The 22,425-nt window shown below is 40.0% G+C and overlaps 1 protein-coding gene across 4 annotated transcripts in view; it reads right to left on the bottom strand.

Moving 5' to 3' along the window:
• Tenm1 (teneurin transmembrane protein 1) overlaps positions 1 to 22,425 on the bottom strand; it is a 789,988-nt gene that overhangs the window by 17,388 nt on the left and 750,175 nt on the right. For all 4 annotated transcript variants that reach the window (XM_040744566.1, XM_040744568.1, XM_040744567.1 and 1 more), the window contains 2 exons: positions 11,851 to 12,023; positions 10,494 to 10,729 (listed from right to left, as the gene is read on the bottom strand). In XM_040744566.1, the coding sequence (XP_040600500.1) occupies positions 10,494 to 10,729; positions 11,851 to 12,023 (409 nt within the window). The remainder of the gene's footprint in view (positions 1 to 10,493; positions 10,730 to 11,850; positions 12,024 to 22,425) is intronic.

Consider the following 22,425-nt stretch of genomic DNA (forward strand, 5'->3'; position numbering starts at 1 on the left):
GCTTTGATGAAATCCAGCTAGGTTAACCTGAGAGATCAAGATGATGAAATGACTTACTAAAACAATTAAAGCTAAGCAAAACTATTTGGTTGCTTTCAAATCATCTGGACAAGTGAAGCACACTTTCAATTTTCATGCAGGAACACCAGTGTTTTGCAGAACCACCATAACTTCTGCTCTGACTTGCTAATATGGCGCAATCATTCAGAAAATCCAGCACTGAAACTGTTGTGTGTTCATTCCAGGAGAAAGGAGTTCTTGGTTTTAATCATTAAGAGAGTTCAGTCCCTGAAGACAAGGGGAACACTCAAAGATGGGTGGGTAGAACTCATGGAAGAGCTTTTAAAACGAACATCATTTTAGTTAGTTTGGTGTGGTTAGCTTTGAGTTTTAGTGGGCCTTTTGTCTTATAAATATAACTTTATTTTGAACTGATTTAATACATGAAGTTGAAAATAGTAGAGTCATATGTACTCTTCACCCAACTTTCTGAGGAAATGCTATGATTTGTGTGGAGAAGGTTCAAGTGTGTATGGGAGAATTGAAGGCAAGAAAAAAGGAAAGAACTTGAGAAGTATTAAGTCAGAATGAATGGGAGTCAGGAGACTCAGTTAGTTACTGGTCTACATACTAGTCATTTTTTCCTACCTGGCTCTTAATTTTACTATCAGTGAAATGGGAGTGATAGTATTACTTTATATAACAGAGTTTTGCTAAAATGTGAGCTCACATTTACAGGCTGTTAGGAAACTAAAACATCAGTAATAACTGTTTTAAAAACACATAATACTATAACTTTTCTCATTTTATTTAAGCCTGTGCATAGACCCATGTGACAAATGCCAAGGTAGTTCCAGTTTGTTGTAAAAAATTATATGGGCAAGAATTGTCAGCATGATCCCATATAGAATGTTAAATTACTGGTTAATGAGATATGAGAAAAATATAAAAATGAAACAATGAAAATTCTAATAGAGCTTGATTCTATTAATTACAGTCAGACTAAACTGATCCATTCATTCAACTAAACTTTGCTAACTTTAAAAACATTTTTAAAATTTATTTACTTTATATGTATGAATATGAATTATTCGAGTGTCTGAGAGTTCTAAATGGTTAGGAGCCAGCATTTGAGTGCTGAGAATCGATCTCAGGTCCTCTGCAAGAGGAATAAGTTTTTTTCTTAATCATTGTATTATCTCTCCAGCCCTATGTTAGCTAATTTAGCTTTGTCCAGGAATCCCTTTACCTGAAATTTATGAACTATGCCCCTACAAAATTTCATAAACACATACATGGACGCTGGGGTATAATCTTAGTTGGCTATCACACCCCTTTGAGACCCAAACATGAAACTTCTATGGGTTCACAACAATCTAAGTTTCAATTTCAGACAGACATTTATCTTAGTGGCCTGGATGACTACAAAGTGCCCACTCATATCAGAATCTTGTCTTCCCTATCTCAGTAACCTGATATACTTTGTTTCTCAAAAATTATCAGCTTCATCCATATTCCCTGACTATGAAGGAAATAATTTGCTTTTCAAAGTTTCCCTACATTAGAAAATATAGAATGTATAGGTGAAATCACGGTCTGAGATTCCACCATCCAAGAAGAATTTCCATTAATACTTTACTGCATTTCCTCCTACTTATCTTTCTCTGAAGGGCATATTTTTCATACATTTAAATATGTATAATAACTATGATGGCAGTTAGCCTTGTGTCCTCCTTTTTCAGCTAATGTTTTATTGCCGACATGCCCACGTTAATATGTATTCTTGAAATATGGCTTGTAGGTCAGGCTAGAGAAACCCACAGAAACAGCTGAACTGAACAAGGTGGAACTCATGGACCCCACACTGATATCTGAGAAACCAGCATAGGACTGATCCAGACCTCCTGAACATGGGTGTCAGTTAGGAGGCCTGGGCAATCTATGGGGCCTCTGGTCATGGATCAGTATTTATCCCTAGTATATGAATGGACTTAGGAGCCCATTCCACACAGAGAGATACTCTCTTAGCCTAGACACACAGGGGAAGGTCTAGGCCCTGCTCCAAATGATGTGACAGACTTTGAAGATGCCCCATGGAAGGCCTCACCCTCCCTGGGGAACAGAAAGGGGGTCGATGGGGGGCAGGGGAATGGGAGGGAGAGGGAATTGGGGTTGACATGTAAAACAAGCTTGTTTCTAATTTAAATAAAAATAGTGAAAAAAGAAATATGACTTTAATAGTTATATAATATTTTACTACATGATAAATGTTAGTGTTTTCATTCTCACATAGCTGGAAATTGGTGTTCTCATTTTAATTTCCTCTTGTACCCTATGATTTGTTGGACATATTTGTAATAACAGCATAGGTCTTTATAAACAAAATTTTTGTATTGCATGACAAGAATGTACTAAAAATACTCCAGATGTTATTTGAGAGATCACTGGATTGTGCAAAAGATTGTATAAAATTCATATCCCACTTGATTAATAGAGCCAATCTCATCCTATCCTTAGTAACATTGGTAGAAATTTTCTGAATATGACAGTTTGAAAATGGTACTTTATTGTGAAATTTGCATTTATTCAATTGGTAATGAGCATGAGATTGAACTCTTTTTTAAAAAAAATTTATTGACCACTTGCATGTCTTCCACGGATCATCTTTTAATATTTGTCAATTTTTCAACGAGATTGTGGCAGTTGATCTTTAAAAACATGCTTTGGTCTCAGTTTCATCATTGCTCAGTCAAGGCTAATAATATTTGCCTTTAATTTTGAACTTCTTACAAAAAGACCCAAATGTTACATGCCATGAATTCTACCAGAAGACCAAATTATTTCATAACAATACTCAAATTATTTTGTAAAAGGGCTCTTCGTTTCAGAGGGTAGGTATAATTCAACTACTATAGAGGCAGATTTGGAACTTAAGATGTTTTTAAACTGTCTGCAATAAATGTGTGCAGTGTTGTATTGCAAAAATATACACTAGCCTGCTGTGTTCACCTAAAAGCACACAGTTCCTGTCTTGTGATGCTCAGGGCTTGGAAGCCTACAGGAAACCAGGTGTTCTTTTTTCAACTACCTTTCCTGTGGTTTTATAGTCTCATATCTTCAACTGTAATACTGTTTATTTACAGCAGCTGCAAAATACCCGTGTACTCCCAGAGATAGTCATAACAATTACAATTTATGTTATAAGTTTAAGAAGACAAAGTAACAAGCGATTTTCAGTTCAACTAAATTTGTGGTTTTCTTTGTTTGAGAGATGAAGCTTACTCAAGAACACATTTCTTAGTAAAGTCATTATGATGCCACAAGCAATGATTAATGTTGAAAATCCACTATGGAGTCAATCAGGGGAGGACTATGTCTAATGCCTTTTCCCTGTCTGTCGGGACTTCTGCAGTAGTGCTTTTCTGTTTCACAACAATGCACCCCACTATTCCAATGCTGCTACAGCAATGTTCCTGAAGTACTACTTTTAAAGTTGGGATTGGAAGTTAAAATAAAATTCAGCAAGAGCTGAAAGGGATGAAGGAGTCAAAGATGCTATAGGTTTCCCCTACTCATTCTCTGTGGAAACCACACATAAGAAAGCTGCAAGGCAATTGCTTTCAGTTGAGCCTTCTTAACCTCTGTCTGGAGTACTGATGAGCTGCCAGCCTCTAAGGTGGGCATCAGAACTAGGCCAAATGCCACTGACTGTTCAGGTCATGGGTAAGGCTGGAACAATCCATATTCATACACATGCTTGCTCTTCTCTACGACGATAGCTCTTGATCTGAGCGTGGGCCAACAATTCTTACTTCTATTGTATTTCCAAACAATCAATACTGACAACTCTCTTGGAAAAGAGATGGTGAGAATAGCCCCAAGTTATAAAGGACACCTTTGGACAGTTGTACACTGAGTGAGACCTTTGAATTTGTCCACTGTTGAACAGTATTTTGTGCTAAGAAAGATGGGCATGCTTATTTTTTCTTTTCCAAACTATACTAAGGAGAGGGACTTGCTTTTTGTTTACAGTTGAGCCAGAGAGAAAGAAGGGAAAACAAACTCTGGTGAGCAGTGCATGGCCGCCAGTCCCAAGTAACCACACAGAGGCTTAATGTTAATTACAAATGTTTAGTTGATAGTTCAGGCTTGCTAAATTAACCCATATTTCTTTTTAAATTAATTTTTATTTAAATTAAAACAATCTTATTTTACATACTAATACCAGTTCCTTCTCTCTCCGGTCCTTCCATTCCCTCACCATCCCCCTATCCCACCCCCAGTCCATTCCTCAGGGAGGGTGAGGCCTCCCATGGGGGATCATCAAAGTCTGTCACACCATTTGGGGCAGGAATGAGGAACTTGCCTGTGTATCTAGGCTGAGAGAGTATCCCTCCATAGCGAACGAGTTTCAAAAAGCCCATTCATACACTAGGGATAAATACTAGTTCCACTGCCAGAGGCCCCATAGACTTCCCAAGCCCCCCACATCCACAGTCAGGGGGCCTGTAGAGCCCCCTCCTCTCACCATTCCACATAAGGGAATATTCCATGTGGTATTGCCAGCAGAACTGAAAGTGCCTAATAAGGGTATGGGTGTGTGGAATGGCGGGAGGAGGGCTCTACAGGCAACTGTCCTTTGTTTCTACTTCCTGCCTTTTCTTAAGAGTTTGAGTTTTAATTAGTTAAGAGAAAACCTTCCCTCCACCCTTCATATGTAACTGATTCAGATAGGATAATGCTATTATTAGACTGATCAATGGATAACTGGAGATATTTTATAGCGGTGCTCTACACAAAAAGAAATCTTCAATTTTTTAACTCATCACATGCATACAGGCACACACACCAGAGCTACAGCCACGGCAGTTGATTTTTCTTCCTCTATAGGGAGGAGAAGGCTGTCAAGGAGACTAGCATTTCAGGTCATAATGCAACCTAATTACCTGTTAAATTTTGCTGAAGACAGAAGGTGAATAAGAGACAGGCCAAACAGCATCAACGCTTGGAAGGTGTTCCGCATTGCATTTTTATGAAGTCACAGGAATGGGCAGAAAATCCACAGCTGATTTTAAAGTAGCACACAGTACTCTACTCTCACTAGTTTTAAGGTAATTAGTATTGGACTTTTAAAAATCAATCAGTACATTAATTCAACAGATTTTAATGTTTTTACTGGTATCTCCAGTTTAACAATCAAAAGGTTACTCAGGTCTGCTTTCATTTTAGCGTTGCTTATAAATGAAACAGCATGTCTTCAGTGTTAGTACTAGCCTGGGATAGCCATTTATAATTTCCTTTCTCTTTTTATTTTTGTTCCCAAGATACTCTCTTTGTCTTGAAATTCCAGAAAATCTTAGTGCTAGAGGGGAACCTAGGAGATGCTAAGATGTATGGAGCCAGCTTTCCTGTCTTCAAATCTCAAATCCATCATTTAGTAACTAGGCAACTTTTGTTTCTTATCTGTAAAATGGAAATAACTAAAACTCCACCTGATGAGACATTATAAATGCTGAGTAAGTTAATATATGGTAATATACCTAGAGAGGTCCCTTCAAATGTTGTTGTCATTATGGTTAATGGTAATATTACTACTACTAAAAGAGGTTGCACAGTGCATATGCTTCATTTAGAGGTGGGAAACTGCAAAGTCATGGCATGCCAGTTCTTTCTCACAATCTCTTTTGTTCTTCTCACCTGAACTTAACCATACGGTTTAACCTATACACCTTTTACTCTTTATTAACTTGTTCTTATTTAAAGACTTCCTTGTTGATTAGTTCATTTGTTCAGTTCCTAACATATATTTAAAAATTATAGCAATTCACTAATATTTATGCACAGGTGAGGTCATATGTGAAATAATACTTTCATCCTAATTATTTTAGTATAGCGATTTCAAGACCAAGAATCAGTAGTTTTTGTGATTTGAAGACTCTAAGAAAGCCCTCATTCCGAAATACAATATCATCCATCAGTCTTGGTGCCTGAAATTTCCTGTCTTCAGGTTACTCCTTGGGGATGGGAGACAGGAACACAGAAGACTGCAGGTGCATTTTAAAAGTGGGTTAATATATCTCCTTATATAACTTAAAATGCATGTCTCCATCAAACCTGGTGAGAAGGAAGTTAAAATAGTGAGAAATGAGAATTCTGACCCCACAGCTGATGGCTCTGTCAGGCCATTTCTGAGGACAAAAGTGAATTCTACTACGCGTTTGGCTTAGTCTCCAATTCTCTATTTGCCAGCTTGGAACTCAGAGTTTTCTCCCATTTAAGATTTTAGGTCACATATGAATATTCACATGTTGTATTTCAAAACCATATTTTGGAGGCTAGGATATATAAAATGCCTGCTGCAAAAGCAGGAGGACATGAGTTCGATCCCTAGCACCCATGTGAAAGTTGTGTGCATTCACAATATTAGGGCTGGGGAAATGGAGACAAGAATTTCCATTTTGCTGGCTATCTAGCAAGCCTAGCCAAATTGGTGAGCTCTGGGTCCCATTGAGAGACTCTGTCTCAAAAACCAAGGTAGATGACTTCTGAGAATAATACCAGTGGTGGACCTCTCATCTCCACATGCACAAGCAAATACACACACGTACACATGTCTGCCCTTTTCAGTTATCTTTAAGTAGAGGGAAAATCACCTGTGAGGGTGCTAATCTTTGCTTCTTTTTGTTTGTCAATATGTAGTTATTCTATTGGATTTTATGAGTTTGGTTTTAGATGCTGTTTCCATTATTTATTTTCCTAAAGAAAATAAAGGAGGCTGTAGTTCTAGAATTTTGCTGCTCACTCTATGAAATCATATAAAGAACTCCGGGATCATGTCTCATATGACATGATTATCCACAGACACAGCAAGGTGCAATCTGGTTGTAGCTCCTAAAGCAGTTTGCTTTTTGGTGAATGTCCAATTCTTTGGCAATTGGCTCTATTGTTATCTGTACTCTAATTCATCTATTGTCCAGAGAAATGGATTTATGGGGACAGATTGATACAGCAGATGAGAAGGTACACGGGTTGGATGCAAAAGTGCTTTATGAGGAAGATTATTCTGACAAAACTCAAGTTAGGGGAAATAGATGTTTTAAAAATGAATGAAATTTCAGGATATTAATGTGGTTTATTTCATGTAATGGTGCCTGTGAAGGATGGTAGAGTTAACAGTCCCCTGGCCTACCCTGGCTGTACACGACAGATATCATGTTTCCCAACAATTTGCTTCTCTCACCTTGATTTTGTGTGCATGGGGGAAAATCCCCACTGATCACTGGAGGAAAAACATTCTTGTTTTCATCTAAAAAGGGTGTTTCTCATGAAATTCCTTCCAGCTAGGAAATCTGGCGCTATGATAGGTAGTGTTTGGGACATGTGATGTTCATCATTTTACCAAATGGACCTTTAAATAAAGCTGTCACTTTGTGCCTGGGCAATTAGTGTTTTACAAATTATGAGAGTGGCTTTTCAGAGGTGTCCTATTGCTGACAGCATGGCAAGGGTTTCTATGTCCTGTGACTATGTGAAGGTCAGTCTCAACCTCTCTTGTAATCCCACCAGCTCATGTTCTGCAGTAGCAGCTTCAGCAGGAGAAACAAATGATTCAGTCATGACACTCTGATACTGGAGAGCATCAAGGACCCTGTTCTTTATAGGTATAATTACAAATGGGTTACTGCATATTTAGTCAGAAAAAGACCATTGTCACCAACTGCCCCCTTTCAAAGCTATCAGAAGTGAAGGGTTATGATGGCTGAACTAAGATGATCAGTGGCCAATGAATATTGGCTTTGTCCACCTTGCATCTACACCTGTCTTTTGGGAATGCATTCACAAACCAAGGCAGCAATGTACCAAATCCTGTGAATGGGGAGGGCAGATAAGGATTAACCAGTTAAACAGCCTTTCTCCTTCTTTTGTCTCCTTCATGCTCTCTTTGCCTGGAGGCCAGCCAGTTGTCCTGAACCACCCACACTTGCCAGTACATTAGAGGTGATTATTTGTCTCTTTTTGTCAGCATTGAAATGAGGAGTCAGGCTCTGCCAAGGTGGCTGTACTGAATGGGGCAATGATTTATAGATTAATTATTTTAAGGAACAAGGCAGAACAGCATTATGCAGTGTATATAGTGCCGTATGAAGAGAAGACCTGCATTTTAGCTCTGACTCTGAGCCTTAATAGCTGTTTGACTTTGGGCAAATCACTTGACCTCTCTGGGCCTTGGTGTCTTTATCTGTAAATTGGGAATAACTACAATTGATGGCTGTGGTGATGAAATGAAATTCTGGCTGTGAAAGCATTCTGTTAACTCTGAGGCACTAAATCTATGAAAAAGACTGTTATTAGATTTCTAGGGACCTGCACAGTCACACTACCTAGACAATAAGGGGCCCAATCCTTCATTTCCAAGACCTCAGGGAGTACATTAGAAGTTACATAGAGAAAAAGGCTTGGAATTTGTTGCACTCAAAATCCAATTTTAAATTTATTTAACTCTATCACAGGATGCAATGTGGGTCAACATAATTAGCATTTACTAAACCCTAAGTATTTTATGGATTTTAGTAAGAAAATTTGGGCATATAAAGTATACATTACAGTTGATATTTTCTATTACTTGAATGTGGTGGGGAGAACAAAGAGTAGGTTATCCTAGAAAATCCCAAGGTCATATAGTAGAGAATGGGTTATCCTAAAGACTAAAACTCCTGAAATTACACTCTCTTATTTGGTTCACAGCGTTTTATTGAGCCCATAAGCTGGCAGAGGAACTAAAAGTTCCGTTTTCCTATGATCAGTCATTAAGATGATAAGCCATTTGTAGGGAATTCTTACCTTTTCATAGCACTACATTTTTATTTCACAATATAAACATAAGCTGGTGCGTAGCCTAGGACTTTCATCTTAGTACTCAGGTTGAGGCAGGGGAATCTTGAGTTTGAGCTCTGCCTGGGATACAGAAAGGGACCCTATCTCAAAAACAAAAGCAAAAGCAAAAACAAAGACCAAACCAAAACCACTGCCACCATCACCAATGCTACTGCAACAAAACAGCATTATAAAACAAGGTATAAAACCAGGTATCAAGGCCAGGTCATCTGATTTTCCCATTCAGATTTCTATGCAGTAGCCCCATTTCTTGAAGAACTCAGACATAAATGCTTACTTTTATACACATCTAGAGCTTTGAGTATTTAGGTGGGAGTCACTTCTCAGTTCAGTGGCCTATCTGGTAAAGGTTCTATTACAGACTGATCAATAGAACTGAAACATACAGATTGACTTGTTCATCCAAAGAACTTCAGTAGCTATTATTTAAAAAACAGAAACAAAGCCCATGAAATTTACTAATGACTGTTTCTTACACATCATCAGTAGAGCTCATTTGAAAGCAAGCACACTTGTAGATGATCTTTTCTGCATCAAGCCATCTGACTGGTTGGTTTGCCTGCTACTCTCTGTGGCTTGATGTTTGGTTGGCAGCTGTTTCCACAGCATTCAATTTACTATAGTTCTTTTACATTGAGTGAAAAGAATGCAAGCATTCTCTGGGTCCTGGGTGTGATACAGGTGCTCCACAGCCCAGCCTCAGTAATGAATACTTCCTACAGATTGGCAGTTGCTCTGATGCTGACACCAAGGGCTACTGTATTTGAAAATATGGCCACGTCATCGTAACATCGGTTAATGTTCAAGGAAGGACAGGTAAAGAGGGTACTATGGTGTTTGCAGGCTCCAAACATTTCAGGGCAGTGCTTTTGACAGATATCTCGGCTTAACTGTAGGGAACTGTATTTGGTAAAGACTTGAAAACTCAATCCCAGCACTTGGGAGGCAGAGGCAGGCGGATCTCTGTGAGTTCGAGGCCAGGCTGGACCGACAGCCTCCAAAACAGAGAAACCCTGTCTCGTAAAAACCAAAAAAAAAAAGACTTGAAAACCCCAAAAGCTTTCAGTTCCCTCAGACACGACAGTCTGGTCCCGCCAGCCTACTCTCACTTCCAGTCCTTTGCTCCTATGGCTTTAGTGATGTGTTTATGGCAATGGGATCATTCACCGACTTTGCCCTCCCATCTTGCCTATGTGTAAATGGTGCCTTAAGTCTCATATCCTTCTCTCCCTCTACCCAAAAGTGGAAACCTAGCTTAACTTGGGGAATCTAATAAGCATCTCCAGGGTAGGCTGAGATGGGTACTGAAGGGCTTCTTGACTTACCATATTTCTCTAGCCAGACTTTTTTGGTGCCTGAAATTGCTACTATTAGAGCACTTTAGCTGGCTAATGACAAAGAAAACTGCTATTAGAATGTACATTTAAAGATACTGAGCCATTATCAGCCATTAGCACTCCCTCTTGAATTAGTATATCATAGAAGCTAGCCAGTCACCCAGAAAAGTTTTGGAGAAGTGAGACTTCAGTTTGGGAGGCTCTTCACTTTCTGAGGGACCCAACAAACTTTTGTCCTTGGTTCAAAAGGGAAGGCCTTACCCTCAGTCTTCTCTCAAAAGCTGAAACGTTGCCTTTGTTTTGCTCCTTTCTCTGTCTCCATTCAATGAGGTTTGCATTATGCTCCCCAGGCAAAGAAATGTTGCATTTTCCCAGAGTAGGGTTGACAGCCCCTGCAAGGATGTGGGGCTCTGAACTGAGGTTGATCTCCATCCCACTGGCAAAGGTGACACGTAGAGAACCATCTGGACTCACCCGATATGTACTTTGAGTATTTTCTGTAGACAGATGAGCAAAATAGAGAGAGGAGAGAGAGAGACAGAGAGAGACAGAGAGAAAGGATGAGAAGAAGAAGAAGAAGAAGAAGAAGAAGAAGAAGAAGAAGAAGAAGAAGAAGAAGAAGAAGAAGAAGAAGAAGAAGAAGAAGAAGAAGAAGAAGAAGAAGAAGAAGAAGAAGAAGAAGAAGAGACGTTTAACTTCACAAGGCACATTTGGGAATTACTGAGCAGATGGACCACTGGGAGCCTAACTGCACTCTGGGCTAGACCACCTCATCCTATACCTATTTGGGTCTTGCTATTTCCACGGCTGGTTTATATCTTGTGACCAGGATACAAGACTGCTGTCTCGCACTGTAGGCTGGTCTCCTCTTTTGTTATCTGTTTTATTTTAAAAGCATTCCCTCACAGACTCCTCTGACTTGCTGTGTTTGCGATCTTAGTTTGGTATGCTGGGAGCTAGAATGAGAAGAATATGAAATTCAACTCAGCATCTTGCCACCTGGGGATGGCATCATAGCCACTGTAGTCCATAAGATAAAAGTTGCTGTTATTCCTTTTGGAGTCAACTGCCCTACAGCCTAGCAACAGGGAGAGAGAGAGTTCTAATGACTAACCAGCGAAAACTAGTTCTTTGTCCACTTCCCCTATAGCCTCTAACACATTCCTTCCAAACAATAGTTTTCCTTTCAATTCTTTCTGCTCTCCTCTCTGTGTAGAATGGGTTTTTAATTCTCTCATACCACTTGTATCCTTCCTAATTTGCCCTTTTTACTCATCTGTGTCAGATCTGATATAGAATGCTAAGCTCAGATAGGACACAGACTCTATTATTGTCCTCCAACCTAGGAAACCCTAAAAGAACTTTACAAATGGCTGGGTGTTGGGAAATGACTTGATGGGAGATCAGACTTGGCAGGATGTAACCTCATTACTCCCACAGAGATTGTGGCTTAAAGTGGATACGTGAACTTGTGAAAAGTCCGAATTTGTCTGTGTTTCATCTGGAAAATAGAAGGAAGAACCCATCTTCTCAATCAGAGGTGGAATTCAGTCACTTAATAAAGAGCCCAGGTTTGATGAGAGACATTAAAGCAGGTGGAGTTGTGAAGATCATTTACCTTGTTTTAAAATGTAAATAGTACTAGTTGCTGTCACATTGGTTGACATGAGGACATTTTCGCGGTTAGATGTGTCTAGTTCCACTTTTGTCAGCTTTTCCAGGTCGCTGTGGAAGCTGCTGACCTCTCCAGTAGGAAACGTAGCGTTGGTCAGATGTCCCTCGGGGTCATACCTGAGGAATATAACAAATATCAATCCTGAAGCCTTTTGGCAGTGATAACTGGCCTTTACAAAGCAAAAATCACTTGGCAGCTAGTACAGTTTAACTTTTAGTGATAATGAATATTATTAACCTTGTTTAATAAGAAGAAAAAGGTCAAAGAGATGATTAATCAAAAGGAGGTAGTTTTTGAAGCTTCTGAATTCCTGATGACTTCCTTGAGCTGTGCTGTTTTACAGAAAAAAATATATCTGGTAATGAATCACCAGGGTGGAAAACTGATTTATGAATCATGTCCTGCTGGGTGCAATGTTGCAGGGAGGCCTCTGTTTGCAATTTGGGTCGATCCCATTACTGGTGATGAATTATAAAGGCCAGCAGAGGGTGCTGTTGTCAAACAGAAAGGAGCTACAAAAGTCCCCTCAGAGCCCAAGCAGGCCAATAAACTGACTTTGCATTGTGATGGGAAAATTAGAATTTGCTGCTGTTTAAGTTGCCAAATTTGAAATGAATGAATCATTCTTCCAACAAAATGAACAAGCACAGAAGATAATGGAAACATGTTCATTAAAACATTGTGGAGGTCCCTGATCTTCATATCACTTAAATTCTTTTTATCTTTTTTGGAGTATAGTGCATAAATGCTTGTAATTTGCCTGTATGAGGAAGGCACACACACACAAATAATAATTACCTGGGATAATAGGCAATAACCCATATCTGGAAATGTAGTCTAGTGCGTTTACTTTAAAAAAAATCAAAATTATTGGCAATCGTGCTGTCCTCCAAATGAAAAGAGCCTCCCGGAAGGCTTTGGATGTGGGGATGGTCTTTTATTGCCAATGGAACCATGAAAAATAAACAGTTCATTAAAAGTAAAGACACACACTTGGAAACCCATTACTGTTTTCTTTTCAAGTTGCAAATTGCCAAATATTTAAGCACTTTCATTTGCTTTTAAAATGTTAAAAACAATTATATTCTTTTTACCCAAAGTGAACAGGATGCAGCAAATGCTCAGTGGTGAGTCTGGCTCTCCCTTGCTCTCTAACAGTTCTGTGAAGTGGGAGGCGTAGTTGAGGGTGGAGCCACCAGGTTGTAAGGAACCTAGGTAGTTGCTGAAACTTTAAAATCTAGACCACTTTTGGCTAGGCCATGCTTCAAGTTCAATTTCCTGTGTACATGCTGTGTCTATGGGCACACATAGATTATCAGTTAAAACACTGGGGTGTGTGTAGAGAATGGATCAAGTTGGTCATTCAACATCACGGACACTCTAAATGTTATGTTGCTTAATTGGATCTCCCCCTTTTTAAAAATGGGCTTCACTGAAAAATGCTTGCTTTGCTGTTACTATGCAGCAAAGAACTCATTGTCAAGGCTAAACAGAGCTGCTATTTGTGCCTGGGGTTAATGGCAAAAATCTTTCCTTTGCCCAGCCTGTTTACTCACAACCTGCTCTGGGGCTCTGCACCTGTAAACAGCAGGCATTGGGTCAGAAAAGCAGCATAGAAAGGCTATATTAGGAGTAGGGATAGGGGTAGGATTAGGGTTGGGGGAAGGGGTAGATATAGGGATGGGGTAGATGCAGGTATAGGTACAGTTCCAGCCTTTGTCTACCAGGTGGTCCTTCTAGAGGAAGAAAACAATGCCCAGCTTTTATCATCAAATGGAATCAGTCTGCTGCTCCCCATAGGAGTAGTTTCCAACTCTCAGACAGAGGGCAGCTGTTGCAAGCTTTCCTCAGTAGAGAGTGTGCCAGTCCAGCAGCTTGGATTATGCAAAAGTTTCTTCTTTGTCCCCATTCAGCATGGGCAACTGCTTCACTGATTTCCCTTTCCTGGGTTCTAGGGCTTGTCTCAAATCTTGGTCAATGCCACTGTTCTTCACTCCTGCAGGAAATCAGCCCTGAGATGCTCGGTAGGTACAGACTGTCAACTGACTTTTCTCTTTGTGGGAAACTACTTTTCCCCCAAGTCATGTAGGCCGTTGTTGTATTTCATTTGCTCTACCTCTGAGTTATTCCCAAGCCCTCTCCTTATTTTAGGACAACATTCCGTAGGAAAGAGTTCAGTGATTGTGCCCCTTTGTGAGAGAAAAACAAATTCAGATGCAATCGAGAAGCCATCTATGCACATAGATGCAAGAGTCCAAAGTTCTGGTGGACTAGTGAAAGCTTGTAGATCAATTTGGCTTGCTAACCAATCCACTTAATACCTTTAAAATGAAGTCATATGCTTTTTGCCCAAGATGTATTTTAATGTTTATTTTCAACATCACAAGCACAATCTTCGATACTCTGCTCCTGCCATTGCTTCCCAGTGCTACAGAAGTACACTGGGTGAGGGGAGCTGGATTTAGGTTGGAGGATGCTGCTGGGTCCTTTTCTCATGAGGGAGGAAATGTTTTAGGGAATAAAGTAACATTTCCCACAGGATTGTCTAGTCTCTGAGTAGCCAGAACGTCATCCTGCCTCATTTCCTTTCTGGGGTTGGACAGGAATTTTTATTTCACAGTGCACATTTGTATGTCGCTCCATCACAAACAAAGGCCCCCAGCCCCCAACACACTTACACAGGTGCATTATGCTCGTCCTAGTCAGAGCAGTTACATTTGGTAGTGTTTGTAGTGTGGTGTCTCTCATGTGCTCAATCATTTATATGGCTCTGGATCAAAACAGAAGAGACCCACCTCTTTTCTGCGGGGTCATTACCAAAGGAAGAGCTACAGGCAGATGTAAACATCAGTGGATAATTCCCGCAAGTTTGGAAAGATTGCTCAAAGTGGACAAGAAAGAAAGAGAGCCTTTGATTTCCCAGGGCTTGCTTGAGTCCCCCCCCCCACTCCCATCACCGGGGAATGCATCTGTCCAGACTGAATGTCAAAGAAACAAGTTTAATCAAAATCTCTCATGTTGTGTTTTCTTCCCCTTGGAGCTTGCATCCTTTGGTGCAGAGACTACAAGCCAATATGCTTCAACTGATCCCCTCAGGCCACAACATGGGAACAACTCCCTCCTTTCTCCAGGCAGTAAAGAGAGCTCATTTAACCAGGCACAAGGCTTATGCCAAGAGAATTGTGCCATTAGGCAATGAGTATTGCCTTTCTGGTCATTAGAAGTGATTTTGGGGACTGGAGATTTGACATCAAATGAGTCACTCCTAGACTGATTTTGCAATGTTCTTACAGTGAAGGCATACACAAGCGTTGAACACTTAACTCTTCAGTTCTGCACTGTGATAGACTGTAGATGTGAGCATTTACATATAGGTATGTGTTCATGGTCACATGTGTGCTTGGTGTAGTATGCAAAGGAAAGTAATCCTTTTTAAATTTAAATATTGCACATATGGGTGTTTCCCCAGCATGTATGTCTATGTACAAATGGAATGCCTAGTGCCTGTGGAGGCCAGGAAATAGTATCAGATTCCCTGGAACTGGAGTAAAACAATCAGTTTTAAACCTATGGGTGCTAGAAATTGAAGTTGGATCCTCTAGAAGATCAGTCAGTTCTCTTAAGTGCTGAGCCATCTCGTCAGGCCCTAGAATTCATTATCCTTGAGGGGAATATACTTTAGTTGGGGGAAGTTTTATTTATACATTATTAAAAATATATTTGGCCTAATCTTTTCTCATAAAAGATAGTGTGATCTTTCCCCTGAAGAGCATTTAAGCCAGATCTAAACTGCACTGAATAGAAGCTAGAAGCTTCCCTACTTTTGCTTATAAGAAAATATTCAGATTAATAAATGTGTGATTTATTATTTATATTTTTAAAAGGAAGGACAAAGGAGTCATACCTTTTTACTACCTCAGGTCAAAAGGGACCAATCTACTAATCATTCTTTGGGAAACAGTGGAGCCCATCTTTGTCACCAGCAATAGTATTTGCTTTTTATGATGCACTTCCAAGTCCACAATGCACTTTTGTTCTCATTTGACTTTCATTCAGCTAATAGAGTCATGCACTAGGTCCCGAGGAAACGGTGCTGAGCCAAACCCACAGTCTCTAGTAGAGCAGGTGAAACATGCACAAAAATCATTATAGTCCCAGGATACAGTGGCCAGTGCATATGTAAAAGAAGAACTGTACAAGCTCAATAAAGGCAGAGGTCAATTTCTGCTGAGCTGAGAGAGAGAGAGAGAGAGAGAGAGAGAGAGAGAGAGAGAGAGAGAGAGAGAGAGAGAGAGAAAGAGAAAGAGAGAGAGAGCGCATGTTGTGGTAGTGTGTCTCAATTCTGGAATGTGTACAGAGACTGGGGAGGGAAAGAATACATTTTGAGTAAAGCTTCTTTAGGAAGGGAGTGTGAAAGAAGGATGGAGAATTAAGCTTGGGCCTGAGCAGGGTAGTGGGAGGTATACCAGCCTCTGGAGGTAAAAATGAAGTTACTAGGAAATTAAGAGTCATGTAAAGGGTTTTTGGGGGGGGGTGGGATAGGGTGACCTGATCAATGTTATGATGACAATGAGTTGTGGACGGGTAGACTGGGAACAATAGGAACTATAAGGAGGTTCTAATGTCAGTTCTTGTAAGGGAAGATGGTGAGCTCTTGCTTTCATCAAACATATTATGATCACATGTCTTTGGGACTTGCCTCCCTCATTCGACTTGAAGTTCACATCTTTCTGCCTCTCAGTCATCTCTGCATTCTGAGACTCTGGCCAAGAGTAGATTCTCACAACTGCTTACCAAATGAGTGGTAACTGGATGTTGCCAATGGAAAGGGAAAGGAGAGTTGGATATGAGCATCAGTGGGGTTAGACAGAAGATAGAGTCATCTATAATAGTGTTGGGATAGGGAAGTGTGCTGGCTAGTTTTTGTCATGTGACACACGCTTGGGTTATCTGGGAAGAGGAACTTCAGCTGAGAAAATTCTTCCATCAGATTGGACTGTGGTACATTTTCTTGATTTATAATTGATGTGAGAGAGTTCGGCTCATTGTGGATGGTACCATCCCTATTTAGGTGATCTTAGGTAACTATAAGAAAGCAGGCTGAATTAGGCATGGGGAATAGGCCAGTAAGCCTCATGGTATCTGCTTTAGCTCCTGTCTCTGGGTATCTGCTTTGAGTTCTTGTCCTGAACTTTTTCAATGGCAGACTGCAACCTTCATGGTAAAATAAAGCCTTTTCTCGTTTATTCAGCATTTTAGCTCAGCAGCAGAGAGCAGACTAGAATAGGAAGACTATCTCAGTTTACATAGGTGTCCTGTGAGCACCTAAACATAGCAGCCTCATGTGCTCCCAGTCTTTAGTTGACTTCTCTAGACCATCTGTTTGTTTCATTATTGCTCTATAGTAAACCTTGGTACGAAGAAAGGTATTTGAATACAGATGTTGCGTCTATGCTTTATACCCAAAGGAACAATCCATATTATTATATTCTTGTTTACCTGTGTGGTGGTTTTATTCTTGTTTTGGAGAGTCCTGTGTACCCAAGGCTGGATTTGAACCCTTTACATAACTGAGATGATGGTTTGGTGGGGCTGTAGCCAGAACCCCTGGCCTTCCATGCCTTATACAAGCACTCTATCAACTGAATTACATCCTCAGCTCCTATTTTTTTTTATTAAATTGTAGTCATTTACCCACCTGGGGGCAAGGGCTGCACCTATAACGCCTTAGTTTTTTCTATCCCATGGCTCTAGAAGACGGTAGAATCTTTCATATGTTTGTTTATGAGCCTTAGCTGTTAATGGATAAGCCATCTGTCCAGCCCCATTTCAAGTGTTTGAAGGAGTGACTGTCATGTAAAACTTTCTGCATAGTGACATGGCTTATGTACCTTGCCCCATTATAATTTGATCTTGGAGGAAGGGAGATCCTTCATTAGTTGCCCTTGACAAAACTCAGCATTTAAAGAAATAGTCTAGAAGGCATTGAGAAACATGAAAGCTTTTCTCACTTGTCAGTAAGTGACTTTTTGTGTGTGGGAGAAGAAATGCACTAACAAGAGTCTAGAAACAGAGAATGCAGAGGACCGAAAGATCAATAACACATGGAAATACAAAGGTCCTTCCAAGTGCAAGGACTTCCTATAAAGGGCAAAGGGACTGAGGAACTGTTAACTTGGCCTAACCTGACAGCAGACACAACTGATGCTCTGGCCTCAGCCTGGGGATTTTTCCATTTAATGTAGCAGAAGAATTCTTGCCACAAAAATAAGCAAAAGCATCATGGTGACTATTTCAGTTCTGAGGATCAAGAGGATTTGCCTGTTATGTGAAGTGCAAGGCCTTTCCCTTGGATCTCCATTGTGGCAGGGTCATTACAATTAGGGGCCCATTAGCTTGTCAGGGTACAATGTCAGGGCACTTGTCAACACAAGTATTCTTGTGTTGACGGTCACCTCCTTGTTAGCCATTTCTCTGTGGTCAGCTTCTCACTCCTACCACCCCCCCCAACAGTAAAGGTGCCTATGGGCAGTGAGGCTTCAAGTACTAACACATGGGGTGTGTAATTTTGATCTCAATTCAAATAAACCAGAATTATGAAAATCAATGAACTATTTAAACAGTATCCCATCATACAATAAAAGCCCCTACACTACGAATGCACAAGAGCATTACCCACTACTCAGGGTCATCAGTGTCATTTTTCCTCCCAGTAGCCGAAGATAATCGGAATACTCTCATGGGTCTCTCTATACATCAAATTTCCATCCTGCCAAACATAGCTTCTCATTTCATAGCAGAATTTCTGGAATACATTTGTCCCCTTTAGTCAAAGAAAGAAGCCACTGTCTCGCTTTAGAAAAACATTTGAGGGTTCAGGAGAACGTCTCAGTTCTGCCATGCTTCTTAGCTCTATTCTGATCCTGATTGAGATTTTGGTTCAGTTGTGTATTCTACAAATTCAGGTGGACGAGGACATTTTTGTGGGAATATCGAGGCCTGGACTAAAGCATTGGAGAATATCAGTGAAACCAGCCACAAGCAGAAGGCGGATGATTTCAGTCCATTATTAGGAGCAGAAATTTACACATTCTTACATAACCAGGAAAGATATGGAGGGGCTGTGGTTTGTTAAGGACTTCTGTTCAACCTGAGAACAGATAGCTTCAAAGGGAAGAGGTATATTCTCTCAATATACCAACTTTGTTCATGAGCGTTTCAGCTTATTTCTTGTTGGAGTTAAGGAGGTGGGGAAAGAATAGGCTTTGTTAGCTAATGATATTCCCATATTCATTTATGGCTCCCTCCATACTCTGCATTGTCATTCTTGTGATCTCAAGTATTCACCCTTTTATGAATACCATGCAGTAGTTGTAGAACAGAAAGAATAAGTCTAATTTTGGATCTGGCGAACAGACAACCCGAATGGCCAAATTATTTCCTTGCTCTGGGACTATGTTCCCTTATTCATAAAATGACTTCTAATTTTTCTTTGTGGCCATAAAATTCCAAGATTAGCCCCATGTAGATGCTTGTGTTTCCTATTCCTTTGAGTCTCAATACTGGTTATGCCACAATGATGTTAGTAGCTTCCTGTTTACTGATTGTGTGCTGAGTCCTGGTGACAGGTCTGGGGGATACTGTTTATCATATTGTCCCTGCTTCAAGGTGCCAACAGCAGAAAGCTGCCATACAAACTTATCTTCCAGCAACACTCTCTTCTCTACTGGGCATCATAAATCATACATTTTTATCTCTATAATGCCCATTTTCCATTAGCAAGCAAATATAGTTCACTAAAGCTTCTAAAACTTCCAGGATAGCCTGGTCTAGAAAGTGAGTTTCAGGCCAGCCAAAGCTACATAGAGAGATCCTGCCTCAAACCCAAACTCAAACCTAAATCAAACAAAACTGAACAACAACAAAGGTTCCTTCATTCCTTCCAGCTCCGACACACATGCTACTGCATAAGCACACTTTGCACACACACACACACACACACACACACACACACACACACACATCGTGAATTCCTATTGTTTCTTTAAGAGCCTGAATGGACCAGACTAAGACTATTGGCTTCCAGGGCATGTTGCTTCCTAGCTCACTGGCCCTCTTTTTTCAGTCTCTTTTGACACTTTTTTCTTAAGCTAAACTATGAAGTGCTTCAGGATCATTCTGTTGCTATCTTTTCTTAGTCTATACTCACTTTTCTGGAGATCTCATCTGTTTCACCGATTTAAATACATTTTAAACTTAGTTGATTCCAAATGTGGATCCCTAGCTTCTCTTCAATTCCAGACTCATCTATTTAAATGTTTAACTAATTGTCAGAAATTGAATTTCTAGTCTCTTACCTTACAATACTTCTTGTATAATGTTTCTTTCTAAGAATAGAAACCCCTATATTCTGTTGCTTAGGCCAAAAGCCTTGGAGTTGTCTTTGACTCATTTTCCCCACAAATCCTACATCAGCTTTGTCATTAAATATTGATCGTTCTTATTTTCACAATGTATAAAGAATTTTTGATATATCTTTTTATTAGTCTATCTATCTATCTATCTATCTATCCTCTATATGTTCTGTGTCACAAAGGGGGAAGTCAAAGAACAACTTGTTGGGGTCAGTTTGCTCCGTCCAACTTGTGGGTTCCTGGGATCAGAGTCAAGTTATCAGACTTGGAGGCAAGCAATGTTACCTGCTGAACCATTTTACTAGCTCAAAATTATTAATACATCTTATACCATATTCACAAATATATATACATGTAGGTATACATACACATATATACATATTTGTCATATAACATCACTATTTGAAATTCTATATGATTTATTGTTCTCCAGTACAATGTAAGCTCCATGAACATATGGAACTTTATTTTTTTTGTTAATGGTTATATCGCCATACCTAGCAGGCATGTCCAGCTTGTGGCCTACAGGTTGCATGTACCTCAGGACAGTTATGAGTGAAAACCAATACAAAATCATCAACTTGCTTAAAACACTTTGAAACTTTTGTGACCTTTTTTGGAAGTTGATTTCATAGCTCTTGTGTGTGAACTTAGTAGATGACATCATTCTGCCTCAGTGTTAAAGATAAGACATGCCTAAAACATTCTGCAGTACATAGCAAATGCTCAACAGGTATTAATCAAACAAATAAAAAGGAAACAATTTACCTGGTTGTTTTGAAAACTAGTTAACATGCCAGATAGTTATTTTGGGAGAACTGAATTTAGCAGGCAGGTTTCAAGATATTTTGCCTAATTTTAACCGCATTATGTTCTGGAGTGACATTTGTCTCCAAAGACATCAAAAGTTTCTCGATAGAAATTAATTTTTCTAAATGAAGACTGTTTAACGTATGGCGTCTTGACTTGGGTTCTTGGTATTTGGGTTCTGGATAGTTGGGTGAATCAGGACCAGTTACCTATATTCGTAGCTTAGTTACTTATCTCTAAAATGTGAGTGCTAAGAGCACATATCCCACATTGTTAGAAAGAGAGCCAAAGAAAATAATGTATAATAATTAGCAGCAGAATATCTAGCAGTAAGTAGATCCTTAGAGAACAGCAACGTTTTTTTCTGGTCTTATTAATATGTAAGACAATTTAAACAAACAAACACCCCCACCCCCCACCCCTTGCCCCAAACAGCGCAAGTCCTGCAACAGAAACTACTGAATACATTTTTCCTAGTGAAACCGGATTAGCTGTTCAGGCCTTTTGTGTAAATGGCATTTCTTTGGGAAATACTCCAAAATTTGAAGGACAATTGCTTTGTCCTTTTCTTCAGGAGGCTTTTGTGGGCCTGGACACATTCTCTTCATGTTTTGTGAAAGCTGCCCAAGAATAGTCACAGCTGAAACTCGTCACACTTAGTGTCTCCACTTCTTCAGGGGTTAAAGTCTTCAACTTGACTGTCACCCCAGGTTCCCAGTTCTGACTCTAGGGGTTATCCTCACACGCTATACTGTTAGAAACTAGGCAGTTTCCTTTGTGGGGAGAGTGCTTCCAGAGGGCTGACAGTGGATTGACTTGGAAACAAGGGAAGGGCGATGGTCTTTATTTCCTAGCCATGGTACTTCCTAGTAGCTTGCTGTCAGACATACTTTGTGTAAGTTCCCAGTGAAATGAAGTTATAACAGAATTAACTAGTCTGTAACTGCCACTGCATGCTAGGTTCCACTTGTGCAGGGACACCAAGGAAGCCGGAGGTTGCACTGAAGCACTTGGCTCCACATTTCACTTAAGCAGTCAGGGCCTCATTGCTGCTAGTCAGCATGTGCTCTGCGGAATTTTCCATTTGCCTTTCAAGGTCTACTTCTTCCATTCTGACTTCACCCTTATCTCTCACAGCAACAGATACTGAGTTGTGCTGGGCACAGACTTGTTTATTCATCCATTAAACCCCACAGAGATCAGTAAATACTTGTTAAATCACACTGCTTCTTTACTGCTTTAGCAGTATCCTTTAGTTTTGTTATTTAGATGCAGTTTTACCTTGTCTTCCCAG

Source organism: Mesocricetus auratus, unplaced genomic scaffold, assembly GCF_017639785.1.
Source record: "Mesocricetus auratus isolate SY011 unplaced genomic scaffold, BCM_Maur_2.0 Super-Scaffold_100003, whole genome shotgun sequence".
Classification (NCBI taxonomy): Eukaryota; Metazoa; Chordata; class Mammalia; order Rodentia; family Cricetidae; genus Mesocricetus; species Mesocricetus auratus.